The 20,186-nt window shown below is 44.6% G+C and overlaps 1 protein-coding gene across 1 annotated transcript in view; it reads left to right on the top strand.

Annotated features, from left to right (window-relative positions):
* Positions 1-18,319, top strand: part of LOC141093975 (uncharacterized) — a 45,790-nt gene extending 27,471 nt beyond the window's left edge. Inside the window, exons 11-17 of the mRNA XM_073579646.1 lie at positions 242-564; positions 6,745-6,886; positions 7,016-7,195; positions 7,278-7,401; positions 7,485-7,582; positions 7,769-7,859; positions 17,050-18,319. Of these exons, the coding sequence (XP_073435747.1) occupies positions 242-564; positions 6,745-6,886; positions 7,016-7,195; positions 7,278-7,401; positions 7,485-7,582; positions 7,769-7,859; positions 17,050-18,203 (2,112 nt within the window). The 3' untranslated portion in view covers positions 18,204-18,319. The remainder of the gene's footprint in view (positions 1-241; positions 565-6,744; positions 6,887-7,015; positions 7,196-7,277; positions 7,402-7,484; positions 7,583-7,768; positions 7,860-17,049) is intronic.
* Positions 18,320-20,186: the final 1,867 nt, after the last annotated feature.

Raw genomic sequence — 20,186 nt, forward strand, 5'->3', positions numbered from 1 at the left:
CTCTGCGGGTGGAGGTCGGTGCCGGAGGCTCCATTATTCTCTATGTGGAGTGCGGCTCTGCGGGTGGAGGTCGGTGCCGGAGGCTCCATTATTCTCTATGTGGAGTGTGGCTCTGCGGGTGGAGGTCGGTGCTGGAGGCTCCATTATTCTCTATGTGGAGTGCGGCTCTGCGGGTGGAGGTCGGTGCCGGAGGCTCCATTATTCTCTATGTGGAGTGCGGCTCTGCGGGTGGAGGTCGGTGCTGGAGGCTCCATTATTCTCTATGTGGAGTGCGGCTCTGCGGGTGGAGGTCGGTGCCGGAGGCTCCATTATTCTCTATGTGGAGTGCGGCTCTGCGGGTGGAGGTCGGTGCCGGAGGCTCCATTATTCTCTATGTGGAGTGCGGCTCTGCGGGTGGAGGTCGGTGCTGGAGGCTCCATTATTCTCTATGTGGAGTGCGGCTCTGCGGGTGGAGGTCGGTGCCGGAGGCTCCATTATTCTCTATGTGGAGTGCGGCTCTGCAGGTGGAGGTCGGTGCTGGAGGCCCCATTATTCTCTATGTGGAGTGCGGCTCTGCAGGTGGAGGTCGGTGCCGGAGGCTCCATTATTCTCTATGTGGAGTGCGGCTCTGCGGGTGGAGGTCAGTGCTGGAGGCTCCATTATTCTCTATGTGGAGTGCGGCTCTGCGGGTGGAGGTCAGTGCTGGAGGCTCCATTATTCTCTATGTGGAGTGCGGCTCTGCGGGTGGAGGTCAGTGCTGGAGGCTCCATTATTCTCTATGTGGAGTGCGGCTCTGCGGGTGGAGGTCGGTGCTGGAGGCTCCATTATTCTCTATGTGGAGTGCGGCTCTGCGAGTGGAGGTCAGTGCTGGAGGCTCCATTATTCTCTATGTGGAGTGCGGCTCTGCGGGTGGAGGTCAGTGCTGGAGGCTCCATTATTCTCTATGTGGAGTGCGGCTCTGCGGGTGGAGGTCGGTGCCGGAGGCTCCATTATTCTCTATGTGGAGTGCGGCTCTGCGGGTGGAGGTCAGTGCTGGAGGCTCCATTATTCTCTATGTGGAGTGCGGCTCTGCGGGTGGAGGTCGGTGCTGGAGGCTCCATTATTCTCTATGTGGAGTGCGGCTCTGCGGGTGGAGGTCGGTGCTGGAGGCTCCATTATTCTCTATGTGGAGAGCGGCTCTGCGGATGGAGGTCGGTGCTGTAGGCTCCATTATTCTCTATGTGGAGTGCGGCTCTGCGGGTGGAGGTCGGTGCTGGAGGCTCCATTATTCTCTATGTGGAGTGCGGCTCTGCGGGTGGAGGTAGGTGCCGGAGGCTCCATTATTCTCTATGTGGAGTGCGGCTCTGCGGGTGGAGGTCGGTGCTGGAGGCTCCATTATTCTCTATGTGGAGTGTGGCTCTGCAGGTGGAGGTCGGTGCCGGAGGCTCCATTATTCTCTATGTGGAGTGCGGCTCTGCGGGTGGAGGTCAGTGCTGGAGGCTCCATTATTCTCTATGTGGAGTGCGGCTCTGTGGGTGGAGGTCAGTTCTGGAGACTCCATTATTCTCTATGTGGAGTGCGGCTCTGCGGGTGGAGGTCGGTGCTGGAGGCTCCTCGTTATGTGCTGTGTTTCTATTTTACTTCTGTAGATAATAAATTGTTGTCGTCTCTTTATACATTTCTTACAATAGAACTTTGATGTAAGGAGGTTTCCTGTATATACAGTACAGCATCAGGGGCTGCAATGCCAGCTTTCACCATGGGTGATGAGCGTTGAGCCCTGGTCCATCCCCCCTGATACACAGACAATCATTCGACATCCACCCATGACTTAACCAATGACATGCCGCTATCAATTTGAAAGAGGCATTAACAGGGGTGTTGTTTCACGCTCCCACTGGTGCCTGTCACGTGATCGAAGGGCACCGATGGATCATCATTACAAAAGCCAAGGGTCTGTAGAAGACCCCGTGCCTTTCATTGCAATCATGTGAACGCCACTCACGCTCAGTGTGGGAAGACCAAGTGCAACACGAAGGGATGAGTGGAAGGAAGCCCAGACACTAGGGAATGGGGGAGTGGAGAACCTTAGGTGGATCTGATAATGCCCTACTGTTCCTAAATTGGTTCCACACCGATCGCCAAGCAGGAAACCTAAGCCCTGTATCGCCATAGAGCTAGGCCCTGGATAGGGAGGGGGAAGCGATAAGTATTTGCCAGTCCCCACTGTAAACTAAAGACAAAAAGATAGACAGACAAGGGGAATGAACTTAGCTTGAGCAAGACTCTCAAAGGAAAAATGGGAATCTCACTGGTGACTCCCTGAAGCAGACTGGAGATTTCTAAACCCCCATGTCCAGGTGTCAGCCAGAGCCAGAGGGGGGTTGTCGCTGGGTCCAAACGTCAGAAGGATTAAGGAGCCGTCCATAATGCACAGAGACCTACTGCAGCCAGATGCAGAGCGTTTGTCTGTTGCATTTGACACACCTGTGACAGTACCCCCTCTTCTACGAGTAGCCTCTGGACACTCAAGACCAGGTTTCTCAGGATAAGAGGTGTGGAATGAACGAACGAGCCTGGGAGCATTCACCTATGATGCTGAAACCCACATCCTCTCCTCTGGGCAACAACCCTTCCAGTGCACCAAGTACTGTAGGGAACAACTTTGGAGAAGCGAGTCCTGTGGAAGAAATTGTGGATCTTAAGGGACTGAGGTAGCGCAAGAAGAGACGCTGCTGGGTTAATGACGTCAGTTATTGGGGACCAATAAACCTAGGTCCCAACTTTCAAGAAGGAACCTTCAACCTGATATTCCTGATAGACAACTACACAAAGTCAATCACATTCAGGTCTGAACCTAGCACACGTTTTATGTCAGCCATACGTTTGTACCTGCCCCCCATAATCTTCAAATTACTCAGAACCCCCACCACGCTGTGGAAAGCGACAAAGCAAAACGTTCCTCCTCAGGAACTCCAGAAGCCTCTCCCCCCGCTAAAAGTACCAAACTGCAGATGGTAACCGTATGCACCAAAGGGCGATGACTTGACGGTAGATTCTTGACGGTGATTATTGATAGCAAATTCTGCCAGCGGTACGTAGGATGCCCAATCCTCCTGATTTTCGGAGACAAAACACCTGAGGTAAGTCTCCAAATTCTGATTATTGCGCTCGGTCTGTCCATTCGACTGGGGATGGAAGGTAGAGGAAAAGGACAGCTGCAGCCCCAGTAGAGAACAGAACACCATCCATAATTTGGAAACAAACTGGGTCCCCCTATTTGACAACACATAAAAGGGAGCCCCGGAAAGCTTCACAATCTCACTTATAAACACCTGAGCAAGAGTCTTGGCATTTGGAAGTGCCGGCAATGCGACAAAGTGAACTATCTTACTGAACCTGTCTACAACCACCAAAACCACAGTCTTGCCTGCAGATACTGGTAGGGCAGTAGTAAAATCCATGGACAAGTGCCTCCATGGTCTGCTAGCAATAGGTAGCGGAAGAAGAGTACCAGATCGACGAGTATGCAATGCTTTCGAACACGCGCAGATACTACAAGCTGATACATGTTCATCCACATCCCGATTCAACCCCGGCCACCAAAAACAATGAGAAATGAGGTCCACATTTGTATTACCAGCAAGCACAGAGTTGTGATGTTCCTTAATTACTTTGTGGTGCAGATTAGATGGTACAAATAGCCTTCCTGAAGAGCAGAAGGCCAGGGCATACCCCTGTGTCTCCAACACCTCACCTCCAGCTCAGGGTACAATGCCAAAATGACTACCCCCTTCTGCAAAATCGGGGCAGGGTTCTAATCATAACCCACAACCTGGGAAGCTCCAGGACAAAGCATCAGCCTTGAAATTTTTGACCCCTGGACAGAAGGTGTCAACAAAATTGAACCTAGTAATAAACAGTGACCATCTAGCTTGCCTAGGGTTGAGACGTTTAGCCGATTGAAGATATGGGAGGTAATTATGGTCTTTGACAACAGTAATAGGATGGGCAGCCCCCTCCAACTAATATCGCCATTCTTCAAATGCCAATTTAATCACCAAAAGCTTCCTATTACCCACATCTTAATTTCTCTCAGCTGAAGACAATTTTTTAGAAAGGAAAGTGCATGGACGCCATTTACCTGGGGATGGACCTTGAGTCAACGCAGCTCCAACCCCCACTTCCAACACATCAACCTCCACAACAAAGGGTTGGGAAACATTGGGTTGACTGAGTATAGGAGGAGTGTCAAAACAGCTCTTTAGGGAGGAAAAAGCCCGCAGGGCATCATCCAACCATTTGGAAAAATCAGACCCCTTCCATCATGTCAGTACAAATATTTGAATAATTTTGGATAAAATTCCGGTAAATAGTAAAGTCCACAAAACGTTGTAGAACCTTCAGGTTCTCGGGACGGTCCCAATCAAGGATAGAACGGACCTTCTCAGAATTCATCCGAAAACCCGAAGATGACAACAGATACCTCAAAAACTGCACCTCCCGGATGACGAAAAAACACTTTTCCAGTTTGGCATAAAGCTTATCCCTTAATATTTGCAGCACCTGTCTAACATGCACCCTATGTATCTCAAAATCAGGTGAATAAACCTAAATATCGTCCAGATAGATCACCACAAATCTACCAAGCAAATGATGGAAAATACAGTATCATTAATGAAATGTTGGAATACCGCAGGTGCATTGGTCATACCGAAAGGCTTGACCAGACTCTCAAAATGACCCTGATGGGTATTGAACACCATTTTCTGATTCTAACCAGGTTGTAGGCCCCCCTTAAATCCAACTTGGAGAACACCTTAGCTCCCACAACCTGGCTGAACAGATCCGGAATCAGAGAAATATGAGTATGGATCTCGGATGGTAATCTGATTTAACTCATGGAAATCTAAACAGGAACATAAACCACCAACTTTTTTCTTCACAAAGAACCCTTCCGCCACTGGCGAAGAGGGGGATCTGATATGTCCCTTCTCCAGACCTTCCGCAATGAAATCCTTCACGGCTTGTCTCTCAGGGTCGGAAAGATTTTACAGTTTGGACTTAGGAAGTTTAGCTTTGGGGGTCAGGTTAATAGAACAGTCATATGTACGGTGAGGAGGCAAATCCTGACAAAAATGCAGGTAAGGTAATCTCCCCCCAGTCAATGATCTCCCTGGATTGTCAATCCACAACAGATTATGTTTCACCAACCAGGGAAGACCAAATACAATTGGGGTGGGAAGACTGTCCAGGACATAGCAAGGAATTATCTCACAATGAATCGATCCCACAGTCAGTCTTACCTTTTGTACAATCTGAGTCAGAGCTTTCTGTGCAAGTGGTGCTGAGTCAATGGTGAAGATGGGAATGGGCTTAACTAAGTGCAGCAAACCAGCCCGTGAGTTCTGGCAAACTCCCCATCAACCATTCTGCCTCCAGCTCCACTGTCAATCACAGAAATCTCTTTGGCTCGGCACGCAAAAAATGAGCCATCACTCAGACCCCAATCCTGAAAAATTAGATTACAGGTCTCTGAAAATGGCAACAAACGCAATTTTAATATCTCATGGTTTTCACCACTTACCGGAAGTTTTCGGATTATAATTTGGGAGGAAAGTGGGGGCTTGTCTTATAGTCTGAATAGTTCACGGGGGTGGCGGTGGAGTGCGGTCAAAGGAGGCAGCAGCAGGGTTGCCACTGCAGGAAGCTGACAGCAGGAGTAGTGGGGTGATATAGCGGGGCAGGGAGAAGGGAGTGTCCTGGCAATGTGAAGAAAAATGGCGTCAGCGTATGCGCAGATTGAGATCTCGATTCAATGACTAGCCGAAATCTCAATCTGTGCATGTGCCACATTTTTAAGGCAATTTTCTGAGACCCACCACCAGGAGATTAATGGCTAATGCCTCGCGCCACCAGGAGTTTGCCAAAAAAAAAAAAAACATCACTTAAATAAAAGACAAACTACATGTTTGATATCTACTTGTACTGACCTCGAGAATTGTGCTCTTATCCTGGATGACTAGTGATGTTTGCTGATATGCTGATTACACATTGTCCAGGCCAGCCAGTTTGTTGACTTGGAAAATAGATGAGGAAAAACTATGAAAATAGATTACATAAACAATGCAAGTTGGTCTTATCAGAATTATCTTTAAATACTGAATGAAGGACACTTGTTAATTGATAGAAAAAGGTTAAATGCCTCTGTATCATGAGAGAGCCCAAGTTTCAGTCAAGACATCCAACTACACAAGTGGAGTTTTTGACCCTGGAAGCTCTGAAGTCACAGCTGCTCTTATACCGGCAAGTCAGCGGGTGAGACGCTGTAATTTACACCATCTTGGGTATTTTACTGGGACTGTTCTGTTTTCTGGTTCAATAAACTATTGCCACACTGTTTTACCCTCACCCTGTGTTGTCTGAGTAGTGTTATGCCCCAAGGAAAGGAGAGCGAGTGTTTCGGTGGGATGATCCCTGTTCCATGCTGTTTTGGTTAGCAGACCAGGGCGCCCTCTGACCCTTTGTGTCGCCACACCTTCCTTATGGCGTATATGGATCATAATGGAGACAAGCTCAAGATAATAATCCTTAGTATCACCTTCTGGCATCATCCAGGGTCTGAGGACGGAGGGAAACTTGGCCGGAATGGTGCAACCATAGTCTGTCTTGGTCTGGTTATATGAAGCACTTCCTCAGATTATTGCTTTATACTAGAATCACCGCCCCAGAATTTTCGAACATTTTTTAACCTAGTATTTAGTAATTTATCATCTTTCCATTCAGGTTCCTGATAAATGGAAACTTTTTAGTTGACATCTTCTACGTAAGATACCTTGACCTCTCAAGGATGGATATGGACAGAGACAAGATGGTGGGGAGGATAATACACTTCACCCTAGAGATCCTCTTCCGGCTTACTGGAGAGGTGAGAGATTCTGATGACGTCACATTACATCATTCTTATCTATGGGAATAACAGATGGACAGAACTGGAGAGGTGAGGACTCTGGAAATGTCTGTAGTGAGATTTATTAATGTGTCTCTCCATAACCAGGATTACACAGTAGTGAAGAAGACCTCTAGTGAGCGCTGTCGGGACCCTGTGTCTGAGGGATGGGGAAGACCCCTGAGCCCTATCACGGGGCCTCCACCTCACCCCCTGATACGTGAGGACATCAATCAACAGAAGATCCTAGAACTCACCTACAAGATGATAGAGCTGCTGACTGGAGAGGTGACACAGCTGGGAATGCTGGGACATTATACAGTAACACTATAAAGGGATCGGGGGATGACGGTATCATTGTATGTGTCAGGTTCCTATAAGGTGTCAGGATGTCTCCGTCTATTTCTCCATGGAGGAGTGGGAGTATTTAGAAGGACACAAAGATGTGTATAAGGACATCATGATGGAGGTTCCCCAGCCCCTCACATCACCAGGTAATAGACAGGACTAAATACACACATCCTATAATTATTTGTATGTAAAGAATGAATTCAGTCCCTGTATGTGTTTCCTCCAGATCTATCCAGTAAGAGGACAACACCAGAGAGATGTCCCCATCCTCTTCTTTCACAGGACTGTAACCAAGAAGATCCCAATGTTCCTCAGGATCATCAGGTAGATGGAGAGAAGCTGTCATGAGATGTGTAGGCGGCTGTGAAGGTCTTGTGCTCAGTCTTGTTTTATCCACCAGTATTATATGGTTTGTACTTGTGTAATGAGAGCGGTGGAGATGGCAGGATTAGGGCTGATCATAGATGGGACTTCTCCATCTGTCTGTGACTTTTACAATATTTGTTTCAGGGTGAAGATCTGACCCATATTAATACTACAGAGACATATGTGAGGGGTGATGAGCGGTGTGAAGAGGAGATTCCTACATATGACTACCCAGGTGAGTAGTGACCACTAAATGCAGAGAAGTCACAGATTTACTGGTTGTAATAGTTACATAATATCATGGAAACAAATTCCCAAATAAAACATGGTTTAACCCCTTTCCGACATCAGGCCTAATAGTACGCCGATGTCTGACACCCTCCCTTTGATGTGGGCTCTGGCAGTGAGGCCACATCTTTTCCGGCACATGTCAGATGTTTTGAACAGCTGACATGTGCCGCTAACAGCCGCAGGAAGAATCGCGTTCCATCCGCGGCTGTTAACCCTTTAAATGCTGCTGTCAAACTGACAGCGGCATTTAACAGCACTTCCAGCAAGCACTCCAGAAATCTCCCCCCCCAATCGGCGCCGTTTCACATGACCACAGGTCGCCTAAGGGTTGGTATAACAACCAGAGGTCTCCAGCAGACCTCTATGGTTGTCACGGCTGGATTGCTATGATCGCCGCCTGGTGGTCGGCGCTCATAGCAAGTCAGCAATTCTGCTACATAAAGGCAATCTGATCATTGTCTGTGTGTAGTAGAGGTGATCGGGTTATGGCAGCTTCTAGTCTCCCATGGAGACTACTGAAGCATGCACAGAAAAATAAAAATATAAATTCAAAATCACCCCCCCTTTTGCCCCATTCAAAATAAAAGAAAAATCAAACATACACATATTTGGTATCACTGCATTCAGAATCACCCGATCTATTAATAAAAAAAAAAATGCGATCGCTAAACGGGAAAAAAGTCAAAACGCCAGAATTTTTTTTCTTTAACAAACTTGGAAATTTTTTTTCACCACTTAAAAAGAACCTAGACATGTTTGGCATCTATGAACTCGTAATGACTTGGAGCATGATAATGGCAGGGCAGTTGTAGCATTTAGTGAACTTAGTAAAAAAAAAAAAAAAAAAAAAAAAAGCTAAAAAAAAAATATAATTGTGGAATTTCACTTTTTTTTTTGCAATTTCACCGCACTTGGAATTTTTTTTTCACAATATGGTGCATGCGCCGATGTACTATGTCCCGGAACACGGCAAAATACTTCCAGGACATAGTGTACCGGCGCATGCGCAGTAATGATTTTCGGCTTTGCCCACAGTTGGGCAAAACATACTGCGCATGCACAAGGCAGGATTACTTTGCGCATGCGTGAAATATGGAGAACTACTCTAATCCCTGAAAATATCGCGGATGTTGGCCACGGATGGGGTGGAGAAAAGAGGATGAAACACCGCCCATGGGACCGGACACAGGGCATTTACATAGCCCGCAAATTTCCGGTGACAGATTACCTTTAAAATTATGGCAAATAAAACAAAAACTTGTTACAAAGCATAAGCCCTGACACACAACAATGTCGCCTCTCCGAACATAGAAATTTTTTTGCATTGCTATTTTAACCCCTTACCTACAATTGACGTAATATTCCGTCCATGTGACCATGGACCTAATTACCATGGACGGAATATTACGTCATCGCGATCAGCGGCGCCCACGTGGTGAGCGCCGTTGATCGCGGCCGAGTGTCAGCTAATTATCATAGCTGACACCCGGCACAATGTGTCAGGGGCGGTCACGGACCGCCCCCGACACGTTAACCCCTTGCACACCGCGATCAAACGCGATCGCGGTGTACCGGGGGTTAAAGGGAAGCATCGGCAGGGAGAGGGCTCCCTCCGTGCTTCCCTGAGCCCCCCACGGCAGCGCAATGTGCAGCGCTGCTGCGGGGGGCTCTTTCCCTACAGGCCCCCGGATCCAAGATGGCGACGGGGGCCTGTAGGGAGCTGACTTCCTCAGTGCCTGCAAAGCGCAGGCATGAGGAAGTCTGCAGCAGTGCCTGTGACAGATCGCTGATCTGTCACAGTGATCTGTGATGTGACAGATCAGCTATCTGTCACAGGACAGTGATGTCCCACCTGGGACAAGGTAATAAAGTAAAAAAAAAAAAAAAAAAAAAAAAGTGTTAAAAATAATTTTAAAAAAAATCGCTAAATAAATCAGTAAAAAAAAAAAAAAATATTCCCCAATAAATCCATTTTTTCAAAATAAAAAACAAAAACAATAAAAGTACACATATTTGGTATCGCCGCGTCCGTAATGACCTGCCCTATAAAACTGTCCCATTAGTTAACCCCTTTAGCGAACCCCTTAAAAAATAAAAATAAAAAACGAAGCAAAAAATAATGATTTATTATCATACCACCGAACAAAAAGTGCAATAACGCGCGATCAAAAAGACGCATATAAATATGCATGGTACCGCTGAAAACATCATCTTGTCCCGCAAAAAACGATCCACCATACAGCATCATCCGCAAAAAAATAAAGTTATAGCTCGCAGAATAAAGCGATACAAAAATAATTATTTTTTATATAAAATAGTTTTCATTGCAAAAAACCGACAAAACATAAAAAAACGACCTAAATGAGGTATCGCTGTAACCGTACTGACCCGAAGAATAAAAACGCTTTATCAATTTTACCGCACGCGGAATGGTGTAAACGCACCCCCCCCAAAAGAAATTCATGAAACGCTGGTTTTTGTTCATTCTACGTCCCAAAAATCGGAATAAAAAGCGATCAAAAAATGTCACGTGCCCGAAAATGGTACCAATAAAAACGTCAACTCGTCCCGCAAAAAATAAGACCTCACATGACTCGGTGGGTCAAAATACGGAAAAATTATAGCTCACAATATGTGGTGATGCAAAAACTATTTTTACAATAAAAAGCGTCTTTTAGCGTGCGACAGCCGCCAAACATAAAAACCGCCATAAATCGTAAATCAAACCCCCCGTTATCACCCCCTTAGTTAGGGAAAAATAATAAAACTAAAAGAAAATGTATTTATTTCCATTTTCCCGCTAGGGTTAGGGTTAGGGCTAGGGTTAGGGTTAAGGCTAGGGTTAGGGCTAGGGTTAGGGTTAGGGCTAGGGCTCAGATTAGGGTTAGGGGTGTGTTGAGGTTCGGGTTGGAGTTATAATTGGGGGTTTCCACTGTTTGGGCACATCAGGTGCTCTCCAAAGGCAACATGGCGTCTGATCTCAATTCCAGCCAATTCTGCGTTGAAAAAGTCAAATGGTGCTCCTTCCCTTCCAAGCTCTGCCATGTGCCCAAACAGTGTTTTACCCCCACATGTAGGGTATCAGCCTACTCAGGACAAATTACAAAACAACTTTTGGGGTCCAATTTCTCCTGTTACCCTTAGGAAAATAAAAAATTGGGGGCAAAAATATAATTTTGCGGAAAAAAATGTTTTTTTTATTTTCACGCCCAGGCGTTATAAACTTCTGTGAAGCACTTGGGGGTTCAAAGTGCTCTCCACACATCTAGATAAGCTCCGTGAGGGGTCTAGTTTCCAAAATGGGGTCACTTGTGGGGAGTTTCAATAGTTTAGGTACATCAGGGGCTCTCCAAACGCATATGACACCCGCATACCAATCCATCAAAGTCTGCATTCCAAAACGTCACTACTTCCCTTCCGAGCCCTGACGTGTGCCCATACAGTAGTTTTCTCCCACATATGAGGTATCAGCGTACTCAGGACAAATTGGACAACAACTTTTGGGGTCCAATTTCTCCTGTTACCCTTGGGAAAATAAAAAAAATGGGGACTAAAAGATGATGTTTGTTGAAAAAATACGATATTTTTATTTTCACGCCCGGTCATTATAAACTTCTGTGAAGCACTGGGGGGTTCAAAGTGCTCACCACACATCTAGATAAGTTCATTAGGGGGTCTAGTTTCCAAAATGGGGTCACTTGTGGGGGGTTTCCACTGTTTAGGTACATCAGGGGCTCTCCAAACGCAACATGACACCCGCAGACCATTCCATCAAAGTCTGCATTCCAAAACGTCACTACTTCCCTTCCGAGCCCCGACGTGTGCCGATACAGCAGTTTTCTCCCACATATGAGGTATCAGCGTACTCAGGACAAATTGGACAACAACTTTTGGGGTCCAATTTCTCCTGTTACCCTTGGGAAAATAAAAAAATGGGGACTAAAAGATCATGTTTGTGGAAAAAATACGATTTTTTTTATTTTCACGCCCGGACGTTATAAACTTCTGTGAAGCACTGGGGGGTTCAAAGTGCTCACCACACATCTAGATAAGTTCATTAGGGGGTCTAGTTTCCAAAATGGGGTCACTTGTGGGGGGTTTCCACTGTTTAGGTACATCAGGGGCTCTCCAAACGCAACATGACACCCGCAGACCATTCCATCAAAGTCTGCATTCCAAAACGTCACTACTTCCCTTCCGAGCCCCGACGTGTGCCCATACAGTAGTTTTCTCCCACATATGAGGTATCAGCGTACTCAGGACAAATTGGACAACAACTTTTGGGGTCCAATTTCTCCTGTTACCCTTGGGAAAATAAAAAAATGGGGACTAAAAGATCATGTTTGTGGAAAAAATACGATTTTTTTATTTTCACGCCCGGACGTTATAAACTTCAGTGAAGCACTGGGGGGTTCAAAGTGCTCACCACACATCTAGATAAGTTCCTTGGGGGGTCTAGTTTCCAAAATGGTGTCATTTGTGGGGGGTTTCTACTGTTTTGGTACATCAGGGGCTTTCCTAACGCGACATGGTGTCCGATCTCAATTCCAGCCAAAAACGTCAAATGGCGCTGCTTCCCTTCCGAGCTCTGCCATACGCCCAAATACTGGTTTACCCCCACATGTGGGGTATCAGCGTACTCAGGATAAATTGCACAATATCTTTTAGGGTCCTGTTACTTTTGGAAAAATAAGAATTGAGGGTGAAAAGATCATTTTTGTGGAAAAAATATGATTTTTTAATTGTACCGCTGTACGTTATAAACTTCTGTGAAGCCCTTGTGGGTTCAAAGTTCTCACCACATATCTAGATAAGTTCCTTGGGGGGTCTAGTTTCCAAAATGGGGTCACTTGGGGGGGGTTTCCACTGTTTAGGTACATCAGGGGCTCGCCAAACGTGACATGGCGTCCGATCTGAATTCCAGCCAATTTTGCATTGAAAAAGTCAAACGGCGCTCCTTCCATTCTGAGCTCTGCCATGCGCCGAAACAGTGGTTCCCCCCCACATATCAGGTATCCGCGTACTCAGGACAAATTGCACAATAAGTCTTGCAGTCCAATTTCTCCTGTTACCCTTGGTAAAATAAAGAAAATTGAACCTGAAGTATTTTTTTTGTGAAAAAAAGTTAAATGTTCATTTTTTTTTTAATATTCAAAAAATTCCTGTGACGCACCTAAAGGGTTAATAAACTTCTTGAATGTGGTTTTAAGCACCTTAAGGGGTGCAGTTTTTAGAATGATGTCACTTTTGGGTATTTTCTATCATATAGACCCCTCAAAGTGGCTTCAAATGTGAAGTGGTCCCTAAAAATAAAATGGTGTTGCAAAAATGAGAAATCGCTGGTCAATTTTTAACCCTTATAACTTCCTGACAAAAAAAAATTTTGGTTCCAAAACTGTGCTGATGTAAAGTAAACATGTGGGAAATGTTATGTATTAAGTTTTTTGTGTGCCGTATCGCTGTGATTTAAGGGCATAAAAATTCAAAGTTGGAAAATTGCGAAATTTTCAAAATTTTCGCCAAATTTCCGTTTTTTTCACAAATAAACGCAAGTTATTTGAATGCAATTTTACCACTAACATGAAGTACAATATGTCACGAGAAAACAATGTCAGAATCACCGGGATCCATGAAAGCGTTCCAGAGTTATGACCTCATAAAGGTACAGTGGTCAGAATTGTAAAAATTGGCCCGGTAGTTAACGTGCAAACCACCCTTGGTAGTGAAGGGGTTAAATAGTGTATTAATTTTCCAAAAGAAATAAAAAAAATTATACAAATTTAGTATCACCTTATTCGTATTGACTCAGAATAAAGGGAGGGATAAAGCTCATGAATAATGAGTATAGGTATGGTGAGAGATATAATAAAGAGTGAAGAGAAACTCCCTTATATAAAATTGAGTGGTGAAATCAGGAGGGAAAATAGAAAATAATTAAGTGTTGAAAACGAGGGAACTTGAGCACCATTGTAGAAATGAAGGAGAGGAAGAAAAAAAGTAAAAAAGTGAAGTGGAATAATCTGGCAGAGTCACAGGTTAGTTGGGAAAATTCTGATTAGATAAGAAAGAAGACAGAAGGGACAGGTTGGAGAGGTGAAGCGAGCAGAGTGGGAGGTGAATGGAACAGTGTGGAGAGGGGATAGGGGCAGAGGTGAAGGGATGGAAAGGCGAAGGGTAATGGTGGAGAAGAGAGGGGGAACAGGGTGGAGAAAAGAGGGGGCATAGAAGGGAGAGTGGAGGAGAGGGGAAGGGGGCAGAGAGATGAAGGGAACAAGGTGGAGAGGGGCATAGAAGGGAAGGTGGAGGAGAGGGGAAGGAGGCAGAGAGATGAAGGGAACAAGGTGGAGAGGGGAAGGGATGGAGAGATGAAAGGAACAGGGTGTAGAGAAGAGGGGAAGGATAACAGGGTGGAGGGGAGAGGGTGGAGGAGATGGGAAGGGGCAGAGAGATGAAGGGAACAGGGTGGAGAGGGGAAGGGATGGAGAGATGAAAGGAACAGAGTGTAGAGAAGAGGGGAAGTATAACAGGGTGGAGGGGAGAGGGGGCATAGAAGGGAGGGTGGAGGAGATGGGAAGGGGCAGAGAGATGAAGGGAACAAGGTGGAGAAAAGGGGTGGAAAGATGATGGGAAGGGGCGGAGAGATAAAGGCAAAAGGGTGGAGAGGGAAAGGGGCACTGAGATGAAGGGATCAGAGTGGAGAGGGGAAGGGGCGGAGAGAGGAAGGGAGCGGAAAGGGGAAGAAACAGGGTTGGAAGGAGAGGGGAAAGTGGCTAAGGAAAAGTGGTAAAGAATTGTATCCAATGTCTAGTGTGGAGGGGGAGATGCATACATTCTGTGGTTGGCAGGCTCAATGCAGAAGGAAAGAGAAATGCAATATATGAAGAAGATTGTAATTTTATGGGAAATATGTAAGTTGCAGTGGTGAAATAATGAATTGTATAAAAATTAGCAAAGCAAGACAGTACATCCTGGGAAAAATTGAACCAGAAAAGTGCGTGTGAAAGGTAGTTAGTTATGTACTTTATAAAGTGCTGAAGAATAAGTAGGTGAAAGAGAAATTTGTTAGTGATGGGAGGTCCAATGAACTGAAGTTTTTTTTTTTTTTTTTTTTTCCCTGAGAAGAGCAAGAAAGAAAAGCTAGTTGAAGGCAGGAAAGAGAACATAATAATTTTTATTTCTGTAGTGCGGGAGGACAATGCGTGATATTAGGAGATTGGGAGAAAATTTCCTGTCGGATATGGTCGGTTTTTTCTTTTAAATAATTGGCTAGATTGTCGGCGCTGAGGTCGGTGGTCAGGGCCTGCACTCTTGGATTGAGGAGAGAATGAAAAGGATCAAAGACATTTAGGATTGTTGGACAGTGAGGTGATGAGGAGGTTGAAGGCTTGTTTGGAGAGGTGAAGGGCAGTGTTGTACGTTTTAAGCATAAACTTCACCCTTGCCTCCATTCCCCCTCTTTATTGCTCTACAGTCATGGCCAAAAGTTTAGAGAATGACACAAATATTAATTTTTACAAAATCTACTGCTTCATTTTTTCTAATGGCAATTTGCATATACTCCAGAATGTTATAAAGAGTGATCAGCTTAACAGCAATTACTTGCAAAGTCAATTTTTGCCTAGAAAATGAACTTTATCCCCCAAAACACATTTCAACATCATTGCAGCCCTGCCTTAAAAGGACCAGCTAACATCGTTTCCGTGATTGCTCCATTAACACAGGTGTGGGTGTTGATGAGGACAGGGCTGGAGATCAATCTGTCATGATTAAGTAAGAATGACACCACTGGACACTTTAAAAGGGGGCTGGTGCTTGGTATCATTGTTTCTCTTCTGTTAACCATGGTTATCCATGTGCAGTCATCATTGCACTGCACAAAAATGGCCTAACAGGGAAGAGTATAGCAGCTAGAAAGATTGCACCTCAGTCAACAATCTATCGCATCATCAAGAACTTCAAGGAGAGAGGTTCCCTTGTTGCCAAAAAAGGCTCCAGGGCGCCCAAGAAAGACCAGCAAGCGCCAGGACCGTCTCTTAAAAGTGTTTCAGCTGCGGGATCGGGCTACCAGCAGTGCAGAGCTTGCTCAGGAATGGCAGCAGGCAGGTGTAAGTGCATCTGCATGCACTGTGAGGCGGAGACTCTTGGAGCAAGGCCTGGTCTCAAGGAGGGCAGCAAAGAAGCCACTTCTCTCCAGAAAAAACATCATGGACAGACTGATATTCTGCCAGAGGTACAGGGAGTGGACTGCTGAGGACTGGGGTAAAGTCATTTTCTCTGATGAATCCCCTTTTCGATTGTTTGGGACATCTGGAAAACGGCTTATTCGGAGAAGACCAGGTGAGCGCTACCACCAGTCTTGTCTCATGCCAACTGTCAAACATCCTGAAACCATTCATGTGTGGGGTGGCTTCTCAGCCAAGGGAATGGGCTCTCTCTGTCTTGCCTAAAAACACAGCCATGAATAAAGAATGGTACCAGAATGTCCTCCAAGAGCAACTTCTCCCAACCGTCCAAGAGCAGTTTGGCGATCAACAATGCCTTTTTCAACATGATGGAGCACCTTGCCATAAAGCAAAGGTGATAACTAAATGGCTCAGGGAACAAAACAGAGATTTTGGGACCATGGCCTGGAAACTCCCCAGATCTTAATCCCATTGAGAACTTGTGGTCAATCATCAAGAAATGGGTGGACAAACAAAAACCTTCAAATTCAGACAAAATAAAAGCATTGATTTTGCACGAATGGACTGCTATCAGTCAGGATTTGATCCAGAAGTTGATTGAGAGCATGCCAGGGAGAATTGCTGAGGTCCTGAAGAAGATGGGTCAACACTGCAAATATTGACTTGCTGCATTAACTCATTCTAACTGTCAATATAACCTTTTGTAACTCATAATATGATTGCAATTATATTTCTGTATGTGATAAAAACATCTGACAAACACACATAAAAACCAGAGGGCAGCAGATTATGTGAAAATATAATATTTGTGTCATTCTCTAAACTTTTGGCCATGACTGTACTATTAGATGGAGATCTGTTTTGGCGTCTGTGTTTGTGATTTTATGTAGAAATGTTAAAAATGTTTTGGTTACATTATTGCAAAATAAAAACCGATTTTATTCTTGGCAGATGTCTTTACTGGGAACTCGGATCTATATCTGATGTCCTCAGAATTTAAAATGGAAGACTGTGGTATCACACCAGATACATATGAAGGGTGTGAAATTATGCCAGATATACCCTCACCCCTTAACAGTAAAGATCTATCATCTGGTCAGCAGGTCTTCTCTTTTGATTCTTCACAGACTGTTAAGCAAAATAAAAGTCACAGAAGAGGTGTTGAAGACCAAAAAGCTAACTCAGGGGTGAATCCATTTTTATGTTCACAGTGTGGTAAATGTTTTAATTACAAATCAAAACTAGTTATACATGAAAAAATACACACAGGGGAGAAGCCATATTCATGTTCAGAATGTGGGAAATGTTTTAATTATAAATCCAAACTTGTTATACATCAAAGAACTCACACAGGGGAGAAGCCTTTTTCATGTTCAGAATGTGGGAAATGTTTTAACCGGAAATCAAACCTTGTTCAGCATCAAAGAATCCACACAGGGGAGAAGCCGTATACGTGTTCAGAATGTGGAAAATCCTTTACATGTAAGCCAAAGCTTGCTATACATCAGAGAATTCACACAGGACAGAAGCCATTTACATGCTCAGAATGTGGGAAATGTTTTAACCAGAAATCAATTCTTCTTAGACATCATCAAATTCATACATGGGAAAAATCACCTTCAACCTTCAACGACGAATCGAATCTCGTTACACATCAAAGAATGGATCCGGAGGAGAAACAATTTTTATGCCCAGAATGTGGGAAATGTTTTAATTGGAAATCAGATCTTGTTAAGCATCAAAAAACTCACACAGGGGAGAAGCCATATTCATGTTTGGAATGCGGAAAATGTTTCAAGCAGAAATCAACTCTTAGGACTCATGAGAGAATTCACACAGGGGAAAAACCATTTTCATGTTTAGAATGTGGGAAATGTTTTAGTCATAAATTTGCTTTTGATGTACATCAGAGCTGCCACACAGGGGAGAAGCCGTATTCATGTTTAGAATGTGGGAAATGTTATAGGGTTAAAGTAGATCTTGTTAGACATCAAAAATGTCATAAAGGCGAGAAGCCATATTCATGCCCAGAATGTGAGAAATCTTTTAGTTGGAGATCAAGTCTTCTTGTCCATCAAAAAACTCATATGGGGGCGAAGTCATAATTATGTTCTGTATGTTAGAAATGGTTTACGCTCAAGTCACTTAACAAACATCAAACAGCTCACACAGTGAGCAGGGTTTTTTCTACTCCTCAAATAAAACCACTGTTTACAAAGTATTTTTTTTATCTGTATTCCTTGAAGACTCACTTATTTTTTAAGTGACTTGTATAGCAGCTTCTTTTTTTCTTCCCTCCTAAATATTCCACAGTTCACTGTGAGTGATATTATTGAAAAGTGAAACTATTCAGAAACCTAGCCACGAAGTGGAGCCCAGGTACAGTTGCAGAGCTGGGGCTCGAGTGCGGAGGCGTTGAGTGTTTGAAAGTCGGCAGCTCTCTGCTGACTCCGTAACCTCCTCTGGTATTAACATTAAAACATTGGGCATGATTCATCAAGGTTTAAACCAAATATATACAGACGAACGTGTAAATGTACACTTCGCTTAGGTTGATGGTAGCATCATTCTACAAGCTCAAAATGCAGATGGACACACCAGGTGCTGGGTTTAGTTGTAGATCATATATACAGCGGATGAAAAAAGTATTGAACTCGTCACCAATTTTCTTAGTAAATCTATTTCTAAAGGTGCTATTGACATGAAATTCTCAGATGTCCATAACAACCCATCCTTTCACAAGGGCAAAGAAATCAAATCACAGATGGCTATAAATAAAGTTGTGTAATACTGAGAAATACCACAGGGAAAAAGTGTGGAATTAGCTTACTGAAATAAGCCTCCTGTATGGAGAAACTAGTTGCAGGCATTGCTCAGGTGCGATTTTGGCTCAATCTTCCACACAAACACTCTTCATATCCTGAAGCTCCCGTGGGCTCCTTCTATGATCTCTGAGCTGTAGTTCCTTCCATATATTGTCTACTGGATTCAGGTCAGGTGATTGGCTGGGTAATTCTAGCAGCTTTTTCTTTCTCTGAAACCAATTAAGTGTTTCATTGTCTTGCTGAAATGTCCACCCTCGTTTCATTTTCATTGCTGGAAGCAGATTTTTATTAAGAATGTGTCGGGAAAATTTGATTATTCCTTCAGTTGAATGAAGTTTGTCAGTGCCGCATACTGAAAAACATCCCCAGATATTCCCACATCCAAACTTCACTGTTGCTATGGTGTTTTTGGAGGCGATATGCAGTGCCTTTCGGCCTTCAAACATGGTGTGCATTATGGCCTCCAAAGAGTTCAATTTTGGTCTCATCTGACCAGACTTTATTTTCCAGTATTTCACTGGCTTGTCTAAATGTTGAACAAACTTTATAGGGAATCTGTGACCGGAAGTTGGCGGCCTATGTAAATGGCCTGTATCCGGTCTGATGGGCGGTATTTCTTCTTCTTTTTCCACCCCATCCATTACTGCGCATGCGCCGGTACACTATGTCCCGGAACACAGTGAAATACTTCCTGGATATAGTGTACCGGTGCATGTAATGGTTTTCGGCTTTGCCCGCAGTTGGGCAAAGCATACTTGCTTTGCGAATGCTCGAACTATGGAGTTGAACTTCTCTAATACCGGCAAATCTCACGGACGTGGGCCACGGAGGGGGTGGAGAAAGAAGAAACACCGCCCATCGGACCGGACATAGGCCGCCAACTTCCGGTGACAGATTCCCTTTAAATGTGCTTGAACATGCTTTTTGGCGGTTGCGTGTTGAGCGTGCAGGCGGGCCATGGAGGATGAGTGCATTACTTAGTTTTCTTTGAAACAATTCTACCTAATTCCAGGTCTTTCTGTAGCTTGGCTCTTGACAACTCTTCTGAAAATTCTTTTCACTCCTCTATCTGAACTCTTGCAGGGAGCACCTGGTCGTGGCCGATTTATGGTGAAATGATGCTCTTTCCACTTCTCCATTATGGCCCCCCAACAGTGCTCACTGGCAACTTTAGTAGTTCTGTAACCAATGCCAGCTGTATGATTTGCAACAATAAGGTTGCAAAGGTCTTGAGACAGCTCACTGGTTTTCCACATCATGAGA

This window comes from Dendrobates tinctorius, unplaced genomic scaffold, assembly GCF_039654945.1.
Source record: "Dendrobates tinctorius isolate UK_male_01 unplaced genomic scaffold, ASM3965494v1 ptg000063l, whole genome shotgun sequence".
Taxonomy (NCBI): domain Eukaryota; kingdom Metazoa; phylum Chordata; class Amphibia; order Anura; family Dendrobatidae; genus Dendrobates; species Dendrobates tinctorius.